The following is a 27,170-nucleotide window of genomic DNA, read 5'->3' on the forward strand; positions in this document are numbered from 1 at the left end:
TGCATCATGTCCGTGGCCCACGCCGGCAGTTCTAGTCCTGAGCAACCTCGGTGGGAGGGATCGGTTTCTCCGTTTATTACCACTGTTGTGATAAAGAACAACTTTAAAATATCAATTCTTTTCTAATCTCCTTCCTTCTTTCTAAGCAGTAGGGTCATCAGCAGCAGCCTGATGTGCCTGTTTGTTCCTATAGGCACTGGTGTGTGATGGGGACACTTAGGGCTTGATTTTGGACACGCCAGGAACAAGACCAGGAATTCATTCTTAAATAACTTATGGGCTTTTGAAATTGCTTAGGAAACCATTTTGATTGGCAAGTCCAAGGAGAGTACATTACACATTACTGATTACTTTCCCTGGCTTGCAATAGATTACTGATTGTTCCTACTTTCTTAGACATCATGCATGTGAATTGCTCAGCAAGACAAGGACAGAGTGCCTTATGGTGATCGTGTTGATAATCTTCACATGATGTATCATCTCACAGCCATCAAACTACCAAAACACAGTCACTCATTCTCAGGACAGGACTGTCAAGCACAATGACCACCTGGTTACCCTGGATTTCATGGGAGTTTTTTTTAGATTAATCCGTTTCTGTGATATGTTAAAATATTATATAGGGAACATACATTTGCTGCTATCAGTTGCTTTCCCAGTTACAGCGCTTTTAAAATACTAACGTATTGCATGAGCAATTAAGGATACAGAGCACCCACTGCCTAGCATCTTCAAGGGGAGAAGAACCACTCAAAGGGAAGAGCCCATTCACCGCTGGAGGAGCCGGGGTCACGCTCAGGCAGGGCAGCACTCCCTGTGCCTGCGCAGAGGTGCTCTGCCTGCAGCACTCAGGGCAGCAGCTCCTCTCGGGAGGAAGGATGCTCACAGTGCAGGTAGCTCCAGGTAACTGTCCAGGGGTCTATTCTATCACAGAGGGTTTTCAAACCTTTGCTCTCCGCCAGAGAGAGGGAAATAGTGAGGAAAAAACACCCAAACCCAACCATTTCAGTTTTGTCAACTAACCCTTTTGAACTCCCTGCTAGTTTTCATTTCTGCCTCTCTCTCAGTTGAAGCCTTTAGCGAGATCAATGGCCAAAACATTTCAAGTGTATTTCCTAGAAATATGTATGGTAAAAAAAGAATACAAAATCCTAAATATTCACTTTGCACTAGAAAAGTGATGCTGTGCACAGCAGGAAATACCAAACTTGCACACCTCCCTGCCTCACACACAAATGGGGAGCTGCTCCTGCTACGCCGTGACACAGGACTTGGGATCAAAGGTGCACCCATGTACTGCTGAAAATGTCCCTCTTTTCCTAAAAGATCGTGTACAGAAACTAATGCAAGAAGTTACTAATTTTAAAATATTTACCCAGCAGCTTTAGTCCCCAAACAGCAAAACATTATCATTCAGAGAGATGAAGGATAAGCTGAGACCCAGAAGGAAGACGCTTATCTTTGATTTTACATTGATAAAGGTAAGCAACTCTACAAGCTCATTTTACCAGACTTATGGCAACGGGCTGCGTGTTCCAGGGGCACAACCAGGCCTTTCTTCCCCACCTGCTGGAACTGCCCCCAGATTTTATGTCCTGCTTTACTCACATGCTTTTGCACCTTTCATCCAACATCACTTGGATGTCAGAGGAAAAAAAAAATCAAAGGGTGGGAGAAGAGTCTCTGCACACCAAAACTCCAGGTGCCCGGCTCGCTGGGAGCGGGAGCAGGCGGGAGAGCCGCTGCTGAGGCTCTCCGTATCACTTCAGGTGCTGCACAGGGAAGGAGCGGCAGGATGGCCTCGACGGGATGGAGTGTGCCTGCAGCCAGCCAGACATCCCCAAAACAGTGTTTGGAGAGATTTGCCTCAGTTCCCACTGGCGATATAGGTCAGCCATGTCCCAGTCCCCTTGTATTTGCTGTTCACTAACATATGTGTGCCCGCTCCTGCTCGTGCAAATATTAGAGGTAAGTTGGCTTTGGTGCTAATGTCCACTGCCACCAGCAAACACGGGTGTACATGATTGCACACCTATAACTCATTCTATAGAACCAGCACTTTCACTATCTTTATTAATGGTTTTAGCCTTTTGGGCAGGAGGCAAAGAAAATAATGTGTAGCTGAGGTGAGCTGTCAAGTACCTCAAATATTAAATAATTATTTTGAGCAGGCTTCAAACCCCCTGCCCCATGAGCTGAGCACATACAGAAGTATATATTTACAAAAATCTGGATCCGTCCATGCATTAATCAGGCTGAGAATGAAAGGTTGAACTCTCCTGCTAATGCATTCATGGCGGGGCAGCCATCCTCGCATGCAGAAGGAGCAGCCGCCTTGAGCAAATGGCCGGGGTCTGCCCCACTCACAGGGTTGGGGTCCCCCTGCTCAGCAGCCACCCCACCAGCAGGGCTGGGGACGCCCACTCCACAGCCACCCCACCGGCAGGGTTGAGGAACTCCACTCTGCAGCCACCCTGGTGTTTTGGGGTACACCCTGTGCATGGAGTGACAGGAAGGAAAGATGGGGACCGGGATGTGCAGAGGGCAGCTGGTAGCTGCACGGATGTGCAGGGGGTGTCCCAGCAAAGGGGACAGCTTTCCCCCCGAGGAGTCTAACAGATGGCAGCTGGAAGGACTGGCGCAAGACTGGCTTTCCCTAACCGGTGGGCCAGGATGGGAATAGCCCGGGAAAGGGTTGCAGTGGATGGGATGGAGAGGTGGGGAGCAGGGTCCACCCCACCCTCCAGAAGCTGTGCTCATTTGCTGAAAAAGAGAGGAAAAAAAAAGAAAAAAACAGTCCTATCAAAATTAATTTTGTTACAATGTTGTTTCTTTTCTAAATTTCCTCCTTTAACAATTTTGAAAGTAATTTCTTTTATATTTTGTTGTATGAAATACTCTATTTTGAAGTGATTCTAAGTGATCATTTTCTTCTGAAAATTTCTTGCAAATTTGGATGCTTTTGATGGTAAATTGAGCTCAAAGTTGCCAAAGTGTTGAAATCCTCTGCGGAAGGTAACTTTGCCCCTCTAGGAAGCTCGCTGGTCAGGAAGGGAAGGCTGGCCCTTACACAGCAGAAAGACGAGACGATTAGACCCTGGGTAACGCTTGGTCTGGAGGAAGAGGAATGGTACACTCCCAGGGGTGCTACCCCAAGGTAGTTTGGCTGTGAGGACGCAGGAAAGTTATGTGCTTCGTATTTACTTGGGTTTAGTCAGGCATAAAAGGAAAGAATTCAGGAAGCTTAAAGAAGACGCTGCTGTAAATCTGTCTGCACCAGCAGAACTGTACTGTGTGAACGTATTTTGTGTCTGGGAACACAGTACCTGCAGTGTGCATCAGTGCCACGCTTGGGATTCCTCACCCATCCTTACCCTCACAGCAGTACATACAACCTATTTATACAAATTTCTGCACAACGGGCTGTCAGTGAAGCTTTCTGGCTCACAGCATGCAGTAATGCAGGTGCCCATCCTGACTGAGTTCATGGCTTGAGGTTTGTGCTTCAAGCACCCCAGCAGATCTAGGCACTGTTTGTCCAGCACTTGGTTTTGGTTTTATCTTCCAAATTTTCTTTCATAGCTCCTGGTCCAAAAAAACCTCCAGGTTGCCTCAAGGAAAGGAAGCGACCCAGCCATACCTGGCCCGGACAAGGGGACTACAGACCCATTTTGCACTGGTACAGCCAGGCGTTGCAAGAGCCATTTCACTTCGCAGCATTTCTGCTTCCCTCTGAACAGATCTCCTCCTCATCGCAAAGTCATTTGGGAAGTTAGAGTCTTTCCTTCTGAAACCTGGAATCAGCAAATCTCCATTCCGGGGCCGCTGCTGTCAGCGTGCTCAGACTTGTCTATTGAGGCCGGTTTCCTCCGGAGTGAGGTGCAAGGCATGCAAACGACCTCTGCCATCACTCCCCATCGTGGGTACCACCACCTCTCTGGCTGGCATCCCTTCTTTTTCTTTGCTGAGAGTGTCTTCAGAAATTGATGATAGCAACCCAGGTGCAGTTTTCCCCTGCAAACACAACAGAAGTCCATGCATAGAGAGGGAGTTACTCCGGTGGCCAGTCTGTTTCCTGGTCAGACCTGGGATTTCCTATTTCTGCAGCACGTGGCCAAGAATCCCAGGCTGTATCTCACAGTGGTTTTACAGTGCATGCCCTTGCTCCTGGGAATTTTTACCATTTACTTATGACCCTGAAGGTGGAGCCCTGCTTTTAATAGACCACCCTCCTACCATACGGAGGATTCCCAAGAGCAAGTAATCTCCCACACAGCTGAGCTGGGTATCCCCGTACCCATCACCGCTGCTCACACCCTTTTCTCCATCCCTGACCCAGCTGAACCAAACCCCGCAAGCACTGCTGACCCCAGCCCCGTCCCTGCGCAGTCCTGGGGACATGTGCCCAGGCATGGCGAGGCTGCCCAGGGAAGGCGAGGGAAACAATGCTCTTCGGGGCCCCGAGGAAGAGGAGGCCAACCCGGGATGCGGGTGAGGAGTGAGGGTGGCAAGGTCCGAGGTGTGCCGGCGGGTGCGGGGATGGCGCAGGGGCACTGCACCCAGCAGAGGGTCCCTGTGCCGCGCAGGGAGGTGGGGCCTGGGGTGATCCCCGCACTGTGGCAGCGGCTCCAAACATTCCAGCGCTTTGCCGACAACTTGACAAATTTAGTTTAACTATTTTGATGTAATAATGTAATTAGGTAAAAGGGTTCAGCAACTGATTGCATTTCACTAATTTCAACCATCTGCTTCAACATTTGTTCTTATGTGTACCAGATTTCAGAGTGTCTTTGCTCTAATATTAATTAATGAAACTGTTAATAAGCTACATATATCATATTATGCTGCAATAATTTATCAAAGGATAATGTTATGAGACAAATTATATATAACAATTATAGAAAATGGCTTACATTACTAAATGTTGCACACTGCTAACTAGTTTCTTTACTCCCTCTTCTTAATGAATTCCCTAATTAATTTAATGCATACTTTATGCATAATTTGAAATTTAAAAACATTGCTGGGTCAGGTTTTAACCATCCTCTTTTACATGCTGTCTGCTTCTACAAGAAACATATTAGCAAAACATGACCTCTATGCAAATTACCGAGCCCTGCTGCTACTTCCATTCCCAATGCCGGTGAAGGCGCTGCAAGCACACTCCCCTGGTGCTGGGTACCCCAGCCGCCCTGCCAGCATCCTTGCACCCATCGTGCATCCCTGTGCACGTAATGGCAGCGTGCTTCACGAGAGCCACAGTCAATCTAGGTCACTATTTATAACAAAAAAAATAAACATAAATGGCTATTCTAATCAGTTATTACACAACAAACTCCATTTTGGGGAAAGCTGCTCTCAATCATACTTTGTGCAAACAGCCATCTAAAAATAGAGCTTTGCTGCCGTCATGCACCAAAAATCACTCCACCCCCAGAATAATGAGGTCAGCTTAAAAATCCAGAAACCTTTCAAACTAGAAATGTAAACTTTAGTTTCTTAAACTTCAGGTTTTCAAGCATCCAGCAAAGGATTGCCCGGTATTTCCCAGTTTTCTACATCTACAGCTTTGCGGTTTCCCTGTGGAACGCAACCATAAACTTTTCTTTCAAAGCCAAAGTTTCCATTCTTGTCAGACTGTATAATTGCTATAATATACATTGTATATTTTGTACATTGTAAATATAAATTGTATAATTGCTGTATGTGGAGGCTTCAAGAAAATCATCAAATGCCCCAGCAGTACAGATGAACTACCAGGGGCTCTTAAGTTCAGTGTTCCCTAATTTTTTGCTGACTAAATTTCCATAGTAAGAGAAATAAGATATCCCACCGCGGAGGTCACAATTAGTAACTTACAGACTGGACTGTCAATCAAACGCATAGCAAAGGTAAAACTCCTCTCTCTGACAGGTACATGAGAACCAAGTCTCAATCCAAGTTTTGAGGCTTATCTGCTATTTGCCAACATACCGTAGGACACATCTGTGTTTATACAGCGCACATACCTAGTGCCTCGTTACATTAACAACTTATAGTTGGAAAGTGATTTAATGGAAAGTTGTGAATTGTATTGCAGAGCAGGCTCAGCCCTGGGGATGGCCGGCGTTTGTTTCTGCAGCACAAACACCTGCTGACACACAAATAGTCGACTCTGCCCCTCGCTGCAGGGCCAGCGTTTGCCAGGGCTTCCTTGGAAAAACTTCAGAGGTTTGGGTTTCTGGCACCTGCAGCGCTGCCCAGGGAGGCAAACGTGTGCCACACCACCCCAGTAGCTCCACCAGCAGAGGAACATGCTGTTCTCCATGCCTTCATATTCCCTGGTGCCGGGTATCCCTGCTGAACAGGGCAAAGAAGTGCACCCTGCAGCTGAGTCCCTTGTCACGGGCTGCCTGTGTGGATTCTCTGATGTCTAATATAGGAGCAGAGCATTCCCCTTTTCTTTCAGAGGGGTGCTGAGCTGGGGCTTTCTTTCCCCTACCTGGGTACTTAAGATCCTCAAGTCATGTATCTTTCTGTCAAATTCAATTAAATTTAATTAGCAGATTCAAAAGCCAGCAGGACCTCAGAGAGGACAGAGAGAGAGAGAGAGAGATTTATCATATCAGTCTTAGCACAATTAATAACTTATGGAACTTAATATCTTAATGCACAAACCATTCACAAATAATTCACTACTATTCTAGCAGTTTATTGACATTTGGTAGGTATGGTTGTATTTCAGAAAAAAACCACCAAGATTTCATAGCTTGAAACATGTATGAAGATACGACATGAAGTAGATGGAAGGAGCCGGTGCTACCAGACAGCTGTAATGCGTGAGGTGCCCATGGTCCTGCGACAGAGGAGGGAAGGACCTGTCTTGGGGACCTGCTGGGAAGGTCTTGCAGCTCTGGAAGTGCCAGCTGGGCAGAGGCCAGCCCACAAGGACTCAAGCACCTCCCCAGGCAAATTGCAGCTGAGACCAGTGATTTGTGGGCAGAAGTCCCCTCCTGACTCCTACCTCAGCCATAGACTGTCCCATCTGGAGGGCAACAGACCTGATGACACTTTAACTGCCTTGGTATGATGGCCACCTAGATGCCTGCAGTGCATGGAGACATCCTGCACTGTGAACCGGCAAAAGCCTGCGTAGACGTTCTGCGTGCTCTCTTCTGCCCTCCTCACTTATTTTTCCATCAGGGTTCCCTGGTTTCTCTCTTTTGCTTTCATTAAGGATCATTTGCCAGATTTTGCCTGAGCATCATGCCAGGCTGCAGAAAACTTGGCGCTTTTGTGCTCAGGAAGGAAGCATTTAAGTTAGTTAAAAGTAAAATAAGGAAGATCTAAACCACTGAGTTTCATTTAAAATAGCTTCTGTTACCATGGGCAGCCCTCAAGCACTCAATGATGGAGCAGCCTGAGCTACCGCAGCCTCGAGCAGGAGTCGTGCTGTCAAAACTCCTGGCCCCGGCCCAGCCGCAGGGACAGGGCTCAGCTCCCAGAGCTGGCACCACGGGGACGTCACTCCTCTGGGGTCACAAAGCTGAGCAGTTGCTCCCCAGCAGTGTGTAGGGCCATTCCCCCAGCAAAACGTGGCCACGTGTATGTACGGCTGCAACAGCAGCACAGAAAGGTATCCCGGTCTTCTGGCAGGTTACTACAAGTTAAATATTTACCTGCTCTAGCGTCACCTTTGCTATATTCATAGGTTAAATTTTATACACACAAATGCGTATACCATTTTCTGAGTAAGATCCGTGATTGTCAGGTCTCCCCTTCTGTTCCCATTCATGCTGAAATGTGTCTGCTTTGCCGCTGGCCCCTGCTGCGCACAGAGCAGGTTTCTTTAAACAAATGTCTTTTCCTACATGATTTCCTTAATGCAGTACCTGTGTCCATACCCAAGCCAGATGCCCATGAAGAGTACACTGCGGTAATCTATAATGGAGAAGTAATTAAGTAACCAATAATTAATACATAGCAGAATCTGTCTCATGGCAAGAGGAAGAGCCTGATGGCTTTTTGCACTATTTGTTTGCACTATTTCCTGCTATTTTCAGCCAAAAGGGCCCTTGTATTCTGCATGGTAGGATCAACCACACACGCCTAATCCTGCCCTTTGCGGACCACTGTGTTGTCTCTGACTCTGCAATGTCTCTTATGCTCCAGAGAAGAAATACTATTTATCAAGCCAGCCAGGCTTTAGCAAGAGATCATTCCTTCACGACTTGACTTTGGTCAATAGTTATTTTTTCTTACTTCACTAAAATATTATATTGAGACCTACAGTGACTTATTATAATGTTACTTCATCTTCTGGGACACTAAACATTGAGTTTTCATCTTCAAGTTAGTGCGTTTCTGTGCTTCTCTGTCTGACACTTCAGATTATTTTAATGATGGAGTAGCCTTGATTAAATTAATTTCTCCCTACAAAAGCAGCTGTCTTGTGTCAAGGAATCTGTTCAACTATCTGGAACATTTATACTTGCCAGGGAGGAGAGCCAAAGCGCAGAGTTAGCAGAGGGAATGTCTGACCATACCAAAACAGCAACGACTTTGTCATAGCTCCTAAGTGTGACACCGAAGCTTAGAGGAGCACCTCGGGTCTCTCTCCTTGCCGGTGATGTGCCCAGCTACCAGGGAAAAGGCTGGCCAGCCTTCCCTGTCTGCAGAGGAGAGGAACGTGACTGCCCGCAGCTCCCGGGACGGAGGTCTGGGGGGACTCAGTGCCCACCGGCAGGTCCAGGGGGACTCAGTGCCCACCGGCAGGTCTGGGGGGACTCACTGCCCACCGGCAGGTCTGGGGGGACTCACTGCCCACCGGCAGGCACCCACAGAGCTGCAGCCGGTCCAAGCTGTGCCCCTGGGTGGCTCCGGCGGGGTCACACGGACTGCCCTGCGGCACGGAGTCAGGGTCCCACCTGTGGGGACCCTGGCTGTGCCGGGGTGGTGGGATGGTGCACTGGAGCGGGATCCGGAGCACTTCTGCTGAGGGGTGAGACGGTCAGCAATGGCTGGGGAAGGAAACAAAACAGAAATGGAAAAACAGCGCCAGCGTAGTGAATGATGAACCCACAGTCTGTGGTTTATCTTAAGTTTTTATTTCTAAACCCAAGGCATTACTTAAGTATAAACTTGACTCCAAGCTTCCTTGCTCTCCAACACCTACTCATTTTAAGTTGTTTTGCAACCTTATCCGTCACTCCCTCTTGCTGAGAGTCCTGAAGCCTGCACCATCCACACACACAAATCCTGCTGAAATCGGAACTGCCTGCCACGTCTGAGGGGAGTTTGCTTTACAAAGAAAAGCCTTGGAAAAACAACAGAATTGCCATTTCTTTTGTTTTCGACCTCACAATATAACCGTAGGCAGGGCTTTGACATTCCCATTTTTTTCAAGTATGAATATGAATGGATCCCCCCCCCCCCCCATTTATTTTCCTTTCAATATTCACACGCGCTGCCGTGGGTCGGAGCCCTTGATTTAAAATAAATAAAACTCTCCTGCTCTGTGAATTGGGACACCGTGCGCTGGTTTGGGATTTATTAAAGCCAGACTTCAACCGGGCTGCACAGCGCCGACCAGCTCAGGCTTTTTCCCCTTCCACTTCGGTGCCGGCACCCCGAGCTCTGGCACGGCCGCCCCCCGCTGACCCTACAGCCCCCGTCCCGCGCCCACAGGGCGGCCCCCCCGCAGGCCCTCACCCAGGGAAGGTGCTCGACGGGGACCCCGGGATGTGGCACGGCGCCTCCCGGGCAGGGCAGCGTGCCCGCGCCGGGCTGGCAGGGACCCCCCGAGCCGTGTTTTCCAGCCCACGGGGGTCCTGTGCCAGCGTGCGGAGCCCCCCGCGCTCCCACGCCGGCCCGGCCCGCGGCCGCGGCAGCTCGGCACCGCCGAGACCCCGCTCGGGCAGCCCCCGCCGCCCCCCGCGGCCCCCCGCGCCGGCCCGGTGTTGGGTTACGCGCCGGCTGCCGGCGCTGGGTGGGGCGAGAGGGGCCCGGCCCGGCCCGGCCCCCCCGCTCCCCCCGGGCACGGCGTGCGGCGGCCCGGCGGCTCCCTGCGCCCAGCCCCGGGGATGAGCGGGCTGCGACGGCTCTTCCGCGGCAGCGGCCGAGCGCTGGCGTTCGTCTTCGCCGCCTCCGTCGTCTGGCTGCTCCTCGACATGGCCGCGCTCCGCCTCTCCCTCGGCGACGCCGGCGGGCGGCTGCTGAAGGAGGCGGCGGAGCGCGGGCGGCAGCGGGGGCGGCCCTGGCGCGGCCCCGAGGCCCCGGCGGGCAGCAGCCGGCCCGACCCCGCGGGGCTCCGCGGCGCAGCGACGCCAGACGCCCGGGCAGCCCGCCGGGAGCGCCCCCGGCCCCCCTCCGCCCCCGGGGGCAGGGGGCAGCGGGCGGGGCAGGCCGGGGGGCGGCCCGCGGCTCGGCCGGCTGTGGGCTGGGGGCGCGGCGCAGGGGCCCCGGCGGCGGCGGCGGAGTTTGTGACGGGCCCCGCCGGAGCCGAGCAGCGGGAGGCGTCGCTATCGCGGCCTCAGGCCCCGCCGCCCCCCGGCGAGCCCCCTTCCCCAGCCCCGCCGGCCCCCGGGCGCACCGAGCCCACCCGGCGAGCTGGCGTCGGGGTGACGGTGGCGGGGACACCCGGGCGCACCGCCGACGGGAGCCGGCAGCGGCCCGCCATCACGTTGGGCGCAGCCAGCCTGGTGCTGCCAGCGGGGCTGGGACCCCTGCCCGGGCGGGGGGAGGCAGAAGTGGGAGTGAAAGAAACTTCCCCCCAAAATAGCTTCATCCTTATTAGCAAAGAAGGGGCAAAACGCGGCAGCTCAGCAGTCCCACGGCTGGGCTTCGAGTCTGCGGGGAGCATCGCCAAGAGGCAAGAGAAGCACAATGAGCGGCAAGGAGCGCAGGAGAATGGCGACGATGCCCACGCTGTGAACGGCATCACCGGGGCTGCGGCGCCGAGGGGACGGACGCCGGGTGCCACGCACGGAGCAGCTCCTGGGGCACCTGCCGCTGGCAAGGATGGACAGGAGCGGGCAGGTGGCAGGAGCCTGGGGACACACAGGGTCTTGTCCGTGGATGCGACTCTTGCCCCAAGAGACCCCCGAGCTCCCGGCCAGTTTGGGCATCCCGTTGCAGTCCCTGATGATAAACAAGATGAAGCAAAAAGCAGATGGAAAGAAGGAAACTTTAATGTCTACCTCAGTGATTTGATCCCCGTAGACCGAGCCATAGCGGACACCAGGCCTGCCAGGTAAGTTCTGCTTCCCTTGCACAAATACCTGCGCTGCGCCCCTGGGAACCTGCTCGGTGGGTCCTGGGGAGGGCCGCTGGGCGTGCTGCCGAGGCCCTCGCTTCATGCGTGCTAGCCATGAGATGGATTTTGCCTTTCCAGGTAAGAGCTGCTTGTTACTAAACATAAAACTGGGTAAAGTTTGCAGATTGTCTTAACGCGCCAAGCCCTGCCATCCAAAGAGGCAGGGGCAGATGAGGCAGGTAGTGGGGCTCAAGCCTCTTCGTGCCTTAAAACACTCTCGTCTGCTTTACCTGGTGCATCCCTGAGCGCTGTTTGGTTTCAGTATTCGTGCATTTGGTTCCTGGAGTGCTCTGGCACACTGTCAGTTTGTCTCGGTAGCAAAGCCCCCCCCTGCCCAGACGTGCGCTCACACCTGCAAGCTGCCGCTGCCCTTCCCTTGGGGCAGAGGCACCCCAACAGCCCCCCCTGCCCGGGGGGCCCACTGTGGTCCTAAAAGCCTCCACAGGAGACAAAACCATGTGCTGAGCACTTACAACTTTGACGTTACCTAACAGGCACACACCAGCCTGCAGCTGAGGCGATCTGGGGGATGCTCCTTTGTGTGGACCAGTGGCATCGCTGCCCTTGCGCTGCAGAGCACTGGTACCCACTCTGCAGAGGTGGCTCGGGGGACTGGGGTCCATGGGAGGGATGCAGAGTTTTGATTTGGAAAATGCTCATCCGGTTACAGCTGTCCCCACAAAATGTGTAGGTGATTCTGCAGATCTCAGTATTTGGCTTCAAAAAAGCCCCTCCTTCCCTGTAGCCCCAGAGAAGAGAAGAAGGTAAGGTGTGGGCAGTGCCTTGCTGGCTGGAGGGGTGAGGGTCTGGAGAGGCTTCCTCCCCTGAGCTGCTGTGCCTGGACTCCTGCAGGGAGGGTCCAGGGAAGGCGCCAGTTCAGGTAGGCTTCTTTCTCTTTTTTTCCTGCTTTTCCTGCTGCAAATATTTCTCAGCCGCTTGGCAGGTGAGAGAGACCTGCCTTATGCAGAGAGCCTCCTGTGTCCCCCTTCCCAGGCTTGTGGGCCATGGGTACAGTGGGATGGGAGTTGTGGTGTTTGTCCCCCATCCCCCAGGACAATGCACAGACATTCCCATGGAGCTGTCGGCGCTTGCCGGTGAGGTGAGGCCCTACACGGGAAGAAACGGGGCAGGGAAGGAGGAAGACAACTAGGACAGCGTTCTGTTGGGCAGAGGATGCCAGCTGCAGAAGCCACTTGTGCACAGGAAAAGAGCCGTGGCAGCTCAAAGCCAACACTGTGTTTTGGTCTTTGACAGCAAAGCTCTGGAGCTGTGGAGCAGAAACCACCTCCCAGGAGCACCTGTAAGAGCAGCCCACCTGCCTCCGGTGACTCAAGTACCTGCCCAGGAGGAGACAGCATTGCTTGCTGGGTGTCACGGGGAACGCCTTGGCCAAACACACTGTTTGTGTGCCCTGCTGGCGCTGCCTGGGGATGTGTGCTGCCGGGGCAGCTCTGCCCTCAGCCTGTTGGCACAGCACTATTGGGCTGTAAGGGCCAGCTCATGGCATCAGCTGTTGGCAGCTCTTGGGGATCAAACAGCGTGTTACGTTTTTTGCTGGAGTCTTCCAGCCTCTCCCAGTTTAGACCCCAGTTCCTCTTGTGATCCTTGCTGAGGTACTGGACTAGACCACTGAAATTTGCCCAACAGGAAACTCATCCTGTCACAATCTGCATATCCACGTGCAATGCTTGCTGCTTTCTGAGCTTTGTGTACCGTGCTGGCACTTGCCGAGCACCGCTGCCTCTGCAGAAGTGCGTGCAGTAAATGTCCTGCCAAGGAGGAGTGAGCTGCACGAGCCATGCAGGTGGAGGTGGTCAGGAGGCTTGCAGGGAGTGCTCCCTGCGGAGCCCTGGCTGGGAGCCCTGGGCCCCATTTCAGCCCAACACTGCAGCAGCGGCAGCGAAGGTCCCTGCATGCCTCTGCCCTCTCCCCAAGCTACTGCCATAGCTTCTTTTCTTCAGGCTATCGGGGTTTAGACAGGGACCCAGATTTCCTGGCCTGGCAAAAAACCCGTCACTGCATGCTGCAAGGCGCGGTACGGTCCGGTACGGTCGGGGTAGGTTAGCACCTGTGCTGGCAGGCGTGGGGAGGGATGGGGCTGGGCACCCTTTGGCTCAGGTTTTCAGCGCCAAGCTGCTGCCAGACTCAGGGGCAGCAGGTCTAAGGGGACCTTCTCCCTGAGCAACCTCAGCAACTTGAGAGCCTACATTTTGCTGACTTTCAGAGTGATGTCAACAGAACATAAAGGCTTTGGGCTGTTTTTGTTTAAATGACTGTTTAGGGTTGGAATTTTGAGAAGATTTGGCTTCTACTTAACATTAGTCATATATATTAAGTATTGTATGCAAATATATACAAATACATATGTATGTGCGTCTATGTGTATAGTTAGGAAAGAAATGAAGCCCAGACTCACACAGGACATGGTGAAATATCTTTAGCTGGGGGTCAGCAATAACAAACCCATTGCTCGCTGCCTAGAAATCCTACTTTTTTAGGCAAGAAGGGAGAAAAAGATTCCTCAGTTTGAGGTTTCCCATCGCCCTTGCGTGGATGCTTTCCAGCTGCCTGGGGTGTACGCGCAGCCCTTGGCCAAGAGCCTTTTTGCTGCTAATGAAGGGGCTAAAGAGAAAAGTGCTCTTAGCAGGTACTGCCTGGCTGCACGCAGCCTTCGCGGCTTGGGGCTTGGCTGTGTTTTCTCAGCTGCTCTCACATCCCTCTCTCCATGCAATGAAAGCTGTTGTGCTCGGCAGCTTCTCCTGCCTTATCCATGGCCCCTGTCCCTCCTCCCACCAGGAGGTGCCTCCTTGGGTTTGCTGTAGGAGCAACTACAGTTTGTCTCTATTCTCCTAGTTTAGCTGTCCCTTGTTGTCTCCTTCTTGCAAGTGACCTCCCCAGTGGTTCAGTCCCTGCCTTCTCTCTGTTGGCCCCGGGAGTCCTGCCAGCATGCCCAAAGCAGCTCCTGATCCTGCAGAGAGGTCCCATCACCACGGGCCAACACCCTTATGGTTTCCAACCAAACCATATCAAACAGCCCGTCCCATCCTGCCTGAGCCAGCCCTGGCTGCTGCCCAGGCTGCAGAAGGAGAAGGAAAGACATGTCCTAGGGATTGCGACAGAGAGCAATTCTGGGGTTATTTTTACTTACCCAGAGCACTTCTGATTAGCTGTGAGGCCCTGAAATACCTCTGTGTCTTCTTCAAAACACCACATGGTCTGAGCCTGGTGTCAGCATCTGAGCCAGCAGCTGCCAAACCCAAGGGCCCCTTCACTGAGATGGAAGAAGAAGTCAATTTTCCATACGCTCCCATGTACCTGTCCCTGTTTTCTGTCTGTTGCTGACAGCAGAGTGAACAGTGGTTTTGGGTGATCACTGAGAAATTAATTTTCTGCATCCGCAGGTAGGCTGGTGCCTGTCCAGCCTGCAGGAGGTCTGCTCTGGAAGGACAAGGGAAAAACCTGCTATCAGGCTTCGGCTCACTGACGTGAGAGAGAAAGCAAGTGCCAGAAATTCATGGGTATTCTGGGATAAACCAGGTGTTCTGGGGGAGAGGAGCACTCTGCCAGGCATTCTGCAGGCCTGGAGATCCACTCGGAGATAAGGGAGCTGAGGGAGCCCCACTCCCCAAAGCACGCAGCAAAGTGGTGCTTGACTTGCAAATGGAGGATGAGAAAAGATGCTCATCGACCTTTTGTTCAAACACTGAAGACACAGGCTTGACCCAGATGTTGCATTTTTGGCTGTTGCAGAACAAAATGACAAACCCATAGAGCCAGGAGAAATTTTTATCACTCCTCAGATCTGCCGATGCATATCACTGGCTGTTGGCAAGGGAAGCAGTGCCGCTCAGAGCCCCTGCACGTGGGCTCAGGGCACAGCTGGCTGGCCGGGGTGTCCCTGGGGAGGCGTGGGTGCTCAGAGTGTCAGATACGGGGTGCTCAGGGAGCAGACCTGCCAGTACCATCGTGTGTGCAGTTTGGACACTTGAGTGTTTTCCCGTCCTCCACGATCCCCTGAGTGAGGTGCAGAAGTTGGATGGGGAGAATCTTCCTTGCTGCCTGCATGTTAGACAAGTTGGTGCACTGAGTAACCCTTCATGGACATAAGGACCGCTTCCCCGCATTTTCATCGTAATACCAATTCTTTTCTTCCCATGAGGCTATCTCACGCCACCTGGGATCTGAAGTCCTGTGGGCACTTGGAGCATGCAGGACCCTTTCCCTGCAGGAGTCCCCCAGACCAGTGGTGCAGAGTGGGATCGGCCTCACGACCAGCACTGTTTGCTCATGGAGAGGAGAGATTCTTCCCTGGGGGCTGGGAGTTAAAAAGAGGTCCCTGCTAGAAAGGGTCCTGTCCTGTGGAGCTGCCCATGAGGGTCCCCAGGACCATGTGGGGAGCTCCCCCCATTCACCCCCCTGCTCCCTCTCCTGACAAAGTCTCATTACAGGGCTTTGCCTCCGTATTTCATGTTTGGCTTTGCCTCTGTATTTCACATTTGGCATTTCCTCCCTCCCAGTGCATTTTCGCAGAAAACACTAAGCCTGGAGTGTGACCAGCCATCACCTAAGAGCCCTTGTTGCCGTTGCAGGTGCTCTGAGCAGCAGGTTCATGATGACCTCCCGACCACCACCATCATCATGTGCTTTGTGGATGAAGTGTGGTCCACCCTCCTCCGCTCCGTTCACAGCGTCCTTGGCAGATCTCCTCCGCACCTGATTGAAGAAGTCATTTTGGTGGACGACTTCAGCACAAAAGGTAGGTGAAGCTTCTTCTACCTTTATGAAACTAATATAACTTGAGGCCAAAATGCAATTTGTTCTCTGTAATTCAATTCTGAATAGCAGAGAGAAATTGCATTTTCTCCTTTTGATGTGCTGAAGTGCGTCCACAGCCTGCGCTGTTATCTTTCCAGATGAGGGGGATCAGAGGCCAGATGGGCACTGGGGATGGCTGTGGGGCATCAAGCTGCAGCTCTTGCATAACACCCTGCCAGACTTTATCATTCACGTCTCTCCCATCCCAATTCACTCACTTAAACAGCTGCTATTCTTACAACTGTGCATCACTAAGTTCACACTCTTGCACTGCGTGTGCCGGAGGCTGGCTGAGGCACTGTGGTCCGGGAGCACCAGGGAGCTTGGTCCTGCCCAACCCATCCATCTTAGGGGCATCCCAGCTCAGGGGCTTGTGCATTCATAAAGATGCTGTCACCCTTCTCTGTGCAGTTTCCAGATGAGTGCCCCATGTTTTCAGTACTGGTGGCAGGGGAGGAACAGCTCGCACTTCCCAGGTTGCTCAGAGAACAGAGTAGTTGCAGTAAAAGCACTGGTGAGCAGGCATCTGCCCGTGTACAGGGGCTTTGCATGCGTACTCAGGCATTTCAGATGATATTGAACCTCTGCTTTGTAATGCTTTGGCTCTCTGCTGACTTCAGCCCTTAAAAATTTAGGAATGATGTAATTTTCCAGCTGCTGGTTCTTCAGGGAAAGTACTGTCTCAGATGAACTTCAGAGCTCATGCCACATGTGCAAGGAGCCTACAGTACAACAAAAGAATAGGTGCAAAAAAGAGGAAAAAGACTCAGTTGGATACTTTTTAAAATTATCATTAAAACATATTCATACCACTTCCCCTCAAAAGCATTTTTTCAAGTTTCCTCTTTACTTTCTCCCTATGGTTTCCCTTCATGTCTGCTTGTTAGCCAGCAAATATATGAAACACTGGGTTTGCCACCAAAAAAAACCTGGTGAGTGCAGGGGAGTTACAGAGAGCTGTGCTTGGCATTGCTGTTATCCAAGTAGCAGCAGCAATAACTTACAGCAAACCCGTCCACAAATATTTAACTTTTGGAACCTTTTAAAGCTTTCAACTGGCTTTTGAAATGCAGACAGTTACATTCTGAAGAAAACTGAAGAGCACCAATGAAGCCCATTGGTGAGGGAGGTCGAGGGTCCTCCCCACAGCCTGAATGATGTGGTGGCTGGCTCCAAATGAAATGCTGGGAGCAGCAGCAGCAGCCGCAGCACCACGGCAGAGGCTCCTGGGCTCCATCTGTGTAGTCCATCTGTGAACTGGACTACCAGGCGCTCAAGTCCCCCAGACCACTTTCTCATACCCTCTCCTTCCTGAGAGTTTACCACCAGCTGCCTCCACAGCCACAGGAAACCACGACAAAAGCAGCCTGAAAAGTAGAGATGTGCAAACCCTTGTGCACTTTAAACCTGGATCGAGTCTTTAAATGTGGTGCTTATTACTGAGAAATTTGTAAAGCACAAAAATTTTTTTTTTTTGCAACGGAAGAAAATTTACAACAGATTTTAATTGCAGTTATACTGCAATGAAGAAAAAAAAAAGCTCATTTTGGAGTCTTTGAACAACCGTTTGATATCTGATTTGGATCGTGAACTACCCAAGTGGGGCCACTGGGATTTTGCTGATGGCCTCTCGCCAAAAGCCCTGCACTTGCTGCTCTCCACTTTCCATGTCTTCAGCATGCAGTGAGTCACTGCGCTCACCCAGCACCAGGTTATGGGTCCGCTTTTGCTGCGGCTGCTGGGTTTGTGCCAATGCACAGCAGCCACCCACCATGCAGGGAGCAGGAGATGATACTAACACCTGCAGCCCGTCCTTTGGAGGGGCAGATCCAGGGCAGCCAGGCAGCCCGTGGCGAGCCCCCAGGACCAAGCAGCACACCTGTCCCAGAGTACCCGGAGAGACGTCTCCAACAAAGATTTTTAAACTCATCAACTTCAGCGTAAACCTGCTGGCAGCGATGCGGCTGGGAGTTTCACCAGAGAGCAGGCTCAGATCGCAGTGCTGTGCACCAGAAGCCCTACAGCTGTGCCCAGATGTTCATGCCCCAGACCTGAGGACCCTGGTGTGTCTGGAGGTGCTTCCAGGGAAAATTGACCCACTGCTTTTCACCCTGGAAGTGAGTGCAAAATGGGTAAGTCATCCTCACCCTCTCCTTCTCCTTCTCTGCAGAGTACCTCAAGGAGAAGCTGGACAAGTACATGTCACAGTTCCCAAAAGTGAAGATCCTCCATCTCAAGGAGAGGCATGGTCTTATACGGGCCAGGTTGGCAGGAGCAGAGATTGCTAAAGGTAGGACAAAAACCATTTTACAGCCATGCCTGGACCCTGCCAGAGGTGCTGATAAGCCATCTCCAGCACCAAGTTTTAGTCCCCTCCCAATGAGTTAAGGGCATCTCTTCAGTATGCGAAACACAGGGGTCTGACAAGGGGATGAGCTGTGGATTGTCCAGCACCTTGGCATGGCCCTGGCAAGCAGCAGTTGGGATCTCCTCCCAGCAGCTGCCCCATTTCACCTGCTGCAATGGCCAAGCAGTGGAAGCATGCTCTGGGCTATGGCTGGGACCGTTCTGGGAGCCGTGGAGGGTCGTGGCACCAGCAGCAGCACCCTGAGCCCGTGGGGCACTCAGGGAGGCTGGCCAGCATGGAATGGGGATGGGGTACCTGATTGCCTGATGCTGCCCTGGTCTCTGCCGCAGGCACCGTCCTGACATTCCTGGACTCGCACGTGGAGTGCAATGTGGGGTGGCTGGAGCCGCTGCTGGAGAGGGTCCGCCTGAGCCAGGCCAAGGTCGCCTGCCCCGTCATTGAGGTCATCAGTGACAAGGACATGAGGTAAGGCAGCTTGTGCCCCCGGGAAACCCACAGTCCATGCCAGTGGCTTGAGAAAACCCTCTTACTGGGACCACCAACATATAATTACAGACAGACACAGGTGTAGACCTCCTTACTGGCCTTCAGCAGCATGTCACAAGAGATGCATAATGTTGCTGTACACCAGAAGTGAACATTAGCAGTGGACGTGGCCCCTTCATTTATCACACACACCTTTTCCCATTTTCCATGACTTTTAATACATGAAGAAGATTCCTAATGAAATCTGTTAAAATCCTGTTTTAATTATGTACAGATACTCATCTTCATTCATTAAGGGTGACATTTCAATCAGGAATGTGACTCAGAATTAGTCATCCTGATCTTTTCTCCATTTAGTTACATGACCGTGGACAACTTTCAGCGTGGGATTTTTACTTGGCCAATGAATTTTGGATGGAGACAGATTCCACAAGAGGTCATTGAGAAAAATAAAATCAAGGAAACTGATATAATAAGGTAAAAAAAAGCAAATGTGAGACCTTTCTGAACCAACCTGTTCTTTTGTTAATAATTTAGCAACAAAGGCTCCTTCGAGGCCCAGTGTTGTTCCTTTGTAAGGACAAGGGAGGCAGTGGTACACTGTGGGCAATCACATCACCAGATGTAGGCACAGCCCGGCGAGCCGTTCTTACCTCCTGCGGCACTGCTGGCATTTCGCTGGTGCTGCCGTGGCCAGGGGAACGTACTGTTGCGTTTTCCCTTCCATGCCCTGTTACAGCTTTCAGACTGGGTAAAGCCACCCAAATATCTATTTTAACGTTGCGTCTGTCAGCCTGCAGCGAAGTGACAAATCGAGTGGTCCTTGCTGTCTCTGTAAGTGCAGGCTCAGGCACCATCCCCAAGCATTTCGTAGCCCACAGCTTCTCCATGAATCCTTAGTCCAAGGAAGGCGAAAGGGACAGGTGCTTCCCCACCAGCTGACAGGCTGTGTGGCTTCTCTGTTCCCAGGTGCCCGGTCATGGCAGGTGGCCTCTTTTCCATTGATAAGAAGTATTTTTTTGAGCTGGGAATGTACGACCCTGGACTGGATGTTTGGGGAGGTGAAAATATGGAGATTTCATTCAAGGTACGTCACTGTCACACGCCTGCATCCCTGCCAGCCTGGCTGAGCCAGGGTCTCCACAGGGACAGCCCCATGCTGCAGACCCCATCTCTCCTGGCAGTTTACGTAGTTTTCTGCTTTTCTGGCTTGCACAAAGCCAGCACCTGACATTTGCCCATGTTTCTATCAAAGCAACCCCTCTTTCTCAGGTCTGGATGTGTGGAGGCGAGATTGAGATTGTTCCGTGCTCCAGAGTCGGGCACATTTTCAGGAACGACAATCCTTATTCCTTCCCAAAAGATCGTGTGAGAACGGTGGAGAGGAACTTGGCCCGTGTTGCAGAGGTCTGGCTGGACGAGTACAAGGAGTTATTCTATGGCCATGCTTACCACTTGATCTTGAAAAACGTGGATGTGGGCGACCTGACTCAACAAATCCAATTGCGAAAGAAGCTTCAGTGCAAAAGTTTCCGGTGGTACCTGGAGAACGTCTACCCGGACCTGGAAGCTCCCCTGGTTAAAGCCAGTGGGCTGGTACGTAGCCAGGTGACTTGCTGTCCTTCATTTAAACATGTTTCCAGTGGCTGGCTAGACACTTGGTAGCATCCCAGTACGCTGTCTCTGAGTTGCTTCCTGGGAATTGGGTGACATTTTTGAGTATTTAATGTCACGGTGGTCTGGATTCCCCAGTGTTTTTATAAAGAAATAGGTCACCATTCCAAGAGCTACTTCAGTGTTTAAACACCAGGTGAGCCGCCCATGCAGCAGTTCCAGGGCAGGAGGTCCAGCATCCTTCCTGCTAGCACAGCTTTTTGGCCAAAGCAGGAGAGAAATTACTTTTCTGGGCGGCTTAGCGGTGCCTGGGCAGGGAAGGGCAGGAGCCCCAGGCGCAGACAGGGTTTGTACCGGTGCTCTGCTGCCAGCAGAGCGCAGCAGAAATCCGCTTTTCCTCTGTGCAAGGCAGAGGCTCTGCCTGCCTGCAGACAGGCAAGGCAGCAGCCTGGAAGAGTCCTGGCATGTCACCAGTGCAGGTGAAGCCTTGCCTTAGGAGGGGTCAGTGGGCAGAGAACACCTGAAAGTCCATTTGGGATGAAGTCCTGCCTCCACAAGCCCCTTGCTGGCCAGGTGGCCGACGAGCATGGCAGGGTCAGGCTCTGTTTCACCATCCATCCCTCCCTCCATCTCCGTGCCAGGAAACTTGTGGTGCTACCTGGCACCTGGTCCTGCTTGTGCCCCTGGGTGTTCAGTGTCGCTTCACCAACATTAAATGGTGAATTAAAACAAGAATAAAATTTGGGTTCTGAATCTGGCCCAGCCCTGAGCCTCAGCACAATATTGGCTGCTGCTTGGAACATTCAGAAATGTCAAATGTTCTCCCTAGAAAAGATACAACATTGATGGCAAACCAGTTACAATTGCAATAACAAAAGTGAAATATCTGCTTTGTCAGAAAGATTGCAGCAATGCCAGGAATGAAAACTAAAGGGTTTGCTGACATCCCCACCCACTTCCATCTCCCAGTGCCATGGCAGGAGTGATACTTGCCCAGGGGAGGTGGCCAGGAGCTGGTGAGCACAGGGCTGGCGCAGCTGAGGGACTGAGAACAAGAACTGTCTGTCCCCTCAGTCCCTGCCAAGGAGCACAGCCTCCAGCCACTGCACTGGCCCTTCTGGGAGCCAGGAAAAAGTACAGCAACCATTTGGCTGCATTTCAGGCTTTTCTGTGGGCCAGGGGCATAAGATGAAGGTTCCTTATCACAGGGATCCCTGGGGATCAAGTCAGGCTCTCTGCCAGCTGCAGTCAGTGAGCAGCTTTTATGATGGAGCCGTGAAGGTGTGGGGGGGCAGCTCTGCAGAGGGCGCAGGGAGGGATGCCATGCTTCCTTTGAGTGACCTGTCGGCACTCCTGCAAGAGCTGTGGGAAACTGCTGGTTTCAGGCACTTCAGCAGATGATGAGCAGTGGATCCATTTGGATGTATCTGTCTGTCTTGGTGGGACTGCAGTGGCCGGTTGCTGCCTCTGAGTGACTGGAAGCACACAAACCATGGGCTGTCTGCTGGGGCTTCGAAACTTGTGTGGCTGAGAGCCTGTATCCGTGCATTGCCTTCTAGAAAGCACCATTTGGATTAGACTGAAGGCTTCAGTGAAACATCTCCTTAAGTGACATTTTTTTAAAAAAATAAGCAGTAACAGTCTTGAGAACATTAAAAAAAATGGGAAATCCTTGAGAAATACTTACTTTTTCAGCTCCTTTGTTCCAATCAGAGCAATAAATCTTCATGTCAAATTCAGTACAAAGCAGTTAGACCATACAGAGAGACTTCTGTTTCACCTTAACCAAAACCTCAGCTTTTCAAAGGTGTTCGTGAAAATTTCCAGGATGTTGCTTTACTTTGTCCGGAATCAGGCCACCTGAATTGCTCTTTTATCTTCATTCTCAAAACTTAGTAGGGCGGAAAATCTGTTTTTCAGCTAGCTCTGCAAATTCCAGCTGTGCTGAACACTGTCCAGAGTTTCTTGAGAACTGTTTTCTGAATAGCCTAGTTATTGACTGGGATTAATTCATAAATTCGACAGAAATTTTGAAAGAGAAGAAACGACATTTGCAAGGCATGGGAGGTGTGAGCAGCCCCAACTGCAGCACTGCCAGGGCTGACTGAGGAGCCGATGCCAGTACCGACCAAGCCGTCCATGGCCGTGAGTCCCTGCAGTGTGGTGGGCTTCAGCCCAGGGACCGGAGGGGGCTGGCAGGGCTCAATCTCAGTGTTTCCAGCTTTCCCATATAATCTCCCGTACTCGTGAGCAACCTCTGAACATGTCGTACAAACGGCATTAAGAAAATGCCTCTTGCAGAGCACACGATGTGTGGATGTTTGTGCTGGCCCGACAGCGGGGTGCCGGCAGGGAGAAAGAGCAAGGAGAAGCCGAGTGAAGGAGCAGAGCCTGATGCTCCCTCGCAGCGAGCTGGGGGCCGAATACGCACACTCGGAGAGACATCTGGTCTGCGCTACCCAAGGTGCAGTGCTCACTCCTCTTTCTCCTCACCAGTGCAAGGTAATGGCAGTTCAGTTAAAAACAGCTTAACGGTGATGTGCCTGCCAGGGCTCCCCGCTTTGGGGGACCACCTCTACGTTTCCCCGTTGAGGTTGGGTACCAAGACATCTAACCTAGATGGAAAACAGGAAAAGCTACCTCGGGGTGAGGCACTGAGCGCATCGTGTATGGTGACGGAGTTGTTCCCTCGGGCTGGCTGCGGGGTCCGTGATGGGCGGTCGGAGCGCCGTGCCCTGTGCCCCAGCTGGGAGGGGACTGGGCAGATCCAGGATGGGACCACCAGGCGCTTGCGTCAGCTGCTCTCGGGGGCAGCTCGCCTCCTTCACGGTGTGGCAATGGGAAGGGATTCTGCAAGTTGTTATTGTTGGGAGCTGTTTGGTTTGGGGATTTGCAGAACAGGAGCATGAGCTATGTCCAAAAAAAACCCGAAAAAAGAATGTATGTCATCGAAGTTTGAACATGTCCGGAAAGGTCCAGTTTCAAGCTTCTCTCGGTAGAAAAACAGGCGTCATGGACCAGATGTGTATTTATATACCACTCCAAGGACTATGACACATCATCTCTGCTTTGTGTGGTTAAGTGGACAGCATTAATCAGTGTCCTGTGAATCCAGCAGGTTAACTACAGTGTAACAGCCTCTCCTCTTCCTTGGGAATTTATGTCTGTGTTTGCATTTTGTTGCTGTTTTCCAGCTTGTTAACATAGCCATGGCAAGATGCATCACTGTGGAAAACACCACCCTGACTTTTGAGGCATGTGATGTTAGCAACAAGGTAAGGATACCCTGCATATGAAGTGTGTGATACTATTTTTAGTGCATGGCGTAGAGCTGCTGTATCTCCCATAGTGACCTGCCCCCTCCCCAAGAACTAATGCAGTCCTTCCCACCAGGGGACACGGCCAGACGATGCCTGGGAGTAGCGAGTGGCAGGAATTGCCCGTTTGCAAAGCCTGTAGCCAGGCAACAACTCCAAGAACCAGCAAATTCAGCTGGAATTTTCAAGTTTGATAAAGCTACAAGCCTGCACGTGAAAATGGGAAGAAACATTTAAATACAAGCCTGTGTTTTGTGTGCAAAACATCCAGCCACACTCTGTTGCAAGATGGGAAGCAGCTGCTGCAGACAACCTTTCCCTTCCTTTATAGGCAGTGTTTCTTAGGCAGTTCCCTGCTAGCCACTCACTGCAGTGGCACGGGTCAGCATGTGGGTCGGGGTCTGTCACATACGGGGGTTCATCCGTTCGCCCCCCGGTGCTGGGGTGCAGCCAGGGGAGGCAGCAGGGCAGAGGAGCACGCAGCAATCGGGTTTGGTTCTGGGCTGCTGCAGTGGGAGCCACTTCCAGAGCCTGCGCTTGTGCTGTCCTGCGTTTTTTAGGTCTGTAAATCCATAGGAAGGATCTTCCCATGGATCACAGCTTTCCTTATTCCCCAGTCCTGGCTGAGGGCAGGAGGAAGGTGAGGAGAGCCTCTGATGGGGAGCGTCTGCCAGCTGCTTGCTATCCCTGAGCAGCCAGCCCTGCTGACAGAAGGCCAGCGGGGTCACAGCTTCCCCCCTGTCTCTCCCCACAGAACCAAAAGTTCAACTACACCTGGCTGAGGCTGATCCAGCACGGAGAGCTCTGCATCGCCCCGGCCGGCGCTGCGGGGTCGCTGGGCCTGCGCCACTGCGAGGGCAGGAGCCGCAGCCTGACGTGGCTGCACAGGTCACTGGCCGCCTTCCAGCCAGAGCTGGTAAGTGAGGCGGTGGCGAGGGCAGCCCCCACCGCAGCCCGTCATTCCTGGTTTGGGTTAGCGTGCCAGCCTGCAAACTGATGGGCAGCTGCAGCCTGTTGCAAGGCACAGGGCGTACCCCAGCCCTCTGGTCCCCCACTTTCATCTGAAGTTAAGTACTGGTCGCCCAGCACCGCTGCCTTTCCTCATGGGGACAGCGGCGCATGCCCTGCCATCAGGTTGCACCAGTCCAAGTGACGTGCATCCCAATGCCTGACACCGCATGCCCATGGGCTGGGGAGATGCTGGTCACGCTGAGGCATTTGCTGCAGCAGGGCTCTGCCCCTGCCCACACAGCACTAACGAAACAACTCCATTTTTACATAGAAACCATCAATAGCACTCACATGGAGATGACTTGTTATTGATTAGCACGCAGCTCCCTGTTTTTCTAAAAGAAAGAATTTATGAAAAGGAAAATAATGGATACTTACATTTGTTCCCTGCACTGCAAAAAGCAAGAGAGTCACGACTGTATCTCTGTCAGCCTGGTGTAAGTAGTCCAAAATGCTATGAAATGCATACTTCATATTTAAGAAAGAAAAACTGTTGCTAAGTTATACACTTATCACAGTGACAAGTTCCCATTCCTGTTTAGTCTGAAAAAATAAAACTTCCAATGCCATAATGCTGCAGCACCAAGGCTCACCTTGGGTATTTTGTGAAAAACACATTAAAATTGTCATTCATTTCAGAGTACAGGCAGCATTATCAGTGCACAGGCAGTGTTTGTCTCCTGTTCCAGCCTGAGCTCACCTCAAGCCATGAGTGAGATGTATTTGGTGGTCTCCCCCATAACAGGGGGCTGGACATGGGCAGGTGCTCCCAGCCATGGCAGGGGTTGGGTCTGGCTGCCCGACAGCACGGGCACAGGCACTGACACGCTCCCTGGGGCAGCCGTCTCAGTCGATATGGTCACATCAACCTTACTGGTGCCAGCAATAAAGTCTGAAGAGCAGCTCAGTGGCTGAATTCTGACTGAAGGAATTGCGATGCTTTACCTTCTGTTGTCACAGTCATTGTGTATTAATGATGTGAAGTGCTTTTACTGTATACACAAAGATCCAGCTTTTTCCCAGATAAAACTCTACAGGTCATTTCAGGAGTATTTCATTAGGTATTGCCATGGTAGGCGGTGACAGGGAAATGTCCTTTACCTTTGGCAGCACTTGCAGCATCACCTTGCTGGCTATGTGTGTTATGTAGACAAAGCCAAGCAGATGTGGAAAAGAGAAGGACGGTGATCACTCGGACTCTTCGTTCTTTCATAATCCAATTTATTGCCCCAGCATTTGAACTTCAGCGCTGAGTTACCTAACATCCTTTTCAGCACAGTAAATGTGCCTTGAGTTCATCAGCCAAGAAAGTCCAAAATCTGTAAATCATTCTCCTGCTGTATGTTCCCCTAGATATGGCAATTACCATCTGGGGTGATCTCCTTTGCATGGTAATTACCACTCAGACAGTGAGAGAACTAATCTTTCCATTTCCAGTGAACGAAAACCCATGAGGCGCAGAAGGTACAGTATGATCCTGGCTCAGCAACAGGTGCGGGCTTTGGAGCCCACCCAAAATTCCCTTTTAAGTCAGCAAAGGGATCTTGCATGTTAGGGAAATGCAAAAAAAAGGGCACACCATAAAGAATCAAGTTTTCGTGGTGGAAAAACAGAGCTGCTGCTGTATGAGGCCTAAAGCCTAAGCCTTCCTAAAGCCCTCTCTCTCTCCCCTGCAGACGGACCACATCATCTCAGAGCACCTCCAGCAGCCAGCTTGCTTGGAAGTGGATCCCTCTCACAAAGCCTTGAGGGTAAATGCCTGTGACTCTGCAAATCCTTATCAAAAGTGGCAGTTTGGCAATTACTATGCAGACTGAAGGGAACACAGTTGAACCAGAAACACCGTGTTTTCATCTTGTGAATTCAGCAAGGACATCTGTGCGACTTGTGACAGCAATTACAAAACTGGAAGTTCATTTCCAAATGATAATTGAAATCCTTAAGTTAAACCAGTACATTGACAGAGCAGAATACCAAGAGCAGCACATCTGGTCTGACGATGTCTGAAACAGATAGGCGTGTTTTTCCTTCACTGTTGGAGACTTTGGCAAAAACTCAAATAATTTTCTGTATTATTAAATGGAAATATTTTCTCAAGTCTCCCATCATACTGTAAGCAAACCTTCATCAGTTCCTCCTGGACAACAGCATAAGCTACAGGAATATTTCCAGGGCTCTGTAGTCTGCAAACAGCAAATAGGGCTGCTTATTCTTCCACAGAAAATGGAAGTTTATTGACCAACGCATTAAACAAATCCATCTGGCA

The 27,170-nt window shown here is 51.6% G+C and overlaps 1 protein-coding gene across 3 annotated transcripts; it reads left to right on the forward strand.

Annotated features, from left to right (window-relative positions):
• On the forward strand, positions 1 to 27,170 carry GALNT5 (polypeptide N-acetylgalactosaminyltransferase 5). Of its 3 annotated transcripts, none has more exons than XM_080399280.1 (10): positions 1 to 11,230; positions 15,883 to 16,049; positions 18,279 to 18,398; positions 18,806 to 18,941; positions 19,320 to 19,439; positions 19,932 to 20,049; positions 20,235 to 20,570; positions 23,771 to 23,851; positions 24,648 to 24,809; positions 26,581 to 27,170. In XM_080399280.1, the coding sequence occupies exons 1-10, from the start codon at positions 10,062 to 10,064 to the stop codon at positions 26,719 to 26,721; spliced, it is 2,550 nt and encodes an 849-aa protein (XP_080255406.1). In that variant the 5' UTR covers positions 1 to 10,061; the 3' UTR covers positions 26,722 to 27,170. The 3 variants fall into 3 exon arrangements, with proteins under 3 accessions (XP_080255406.1, XP_080255407.1, XP_080255408.1); XM_080399281.1 differs by having other exon boundaries at positions 20,235 to 20,558; XM_080399282.1 differs by lacking the exon at positions 26,581 to 27,170 and adding an exon at positions 25,176 to 26,573.

The sequence above is a fragment of the Falco punctatus genome (assembly GCF_963210335.1).
Source record: "Falco punctatus genome assembly, chromosome: 8".
Lineage (NCBI taxonomy): Eukaryota > Metazoa > Chordata > Aves > Falconiformes > Falconidae > Falco > Falco punctatus.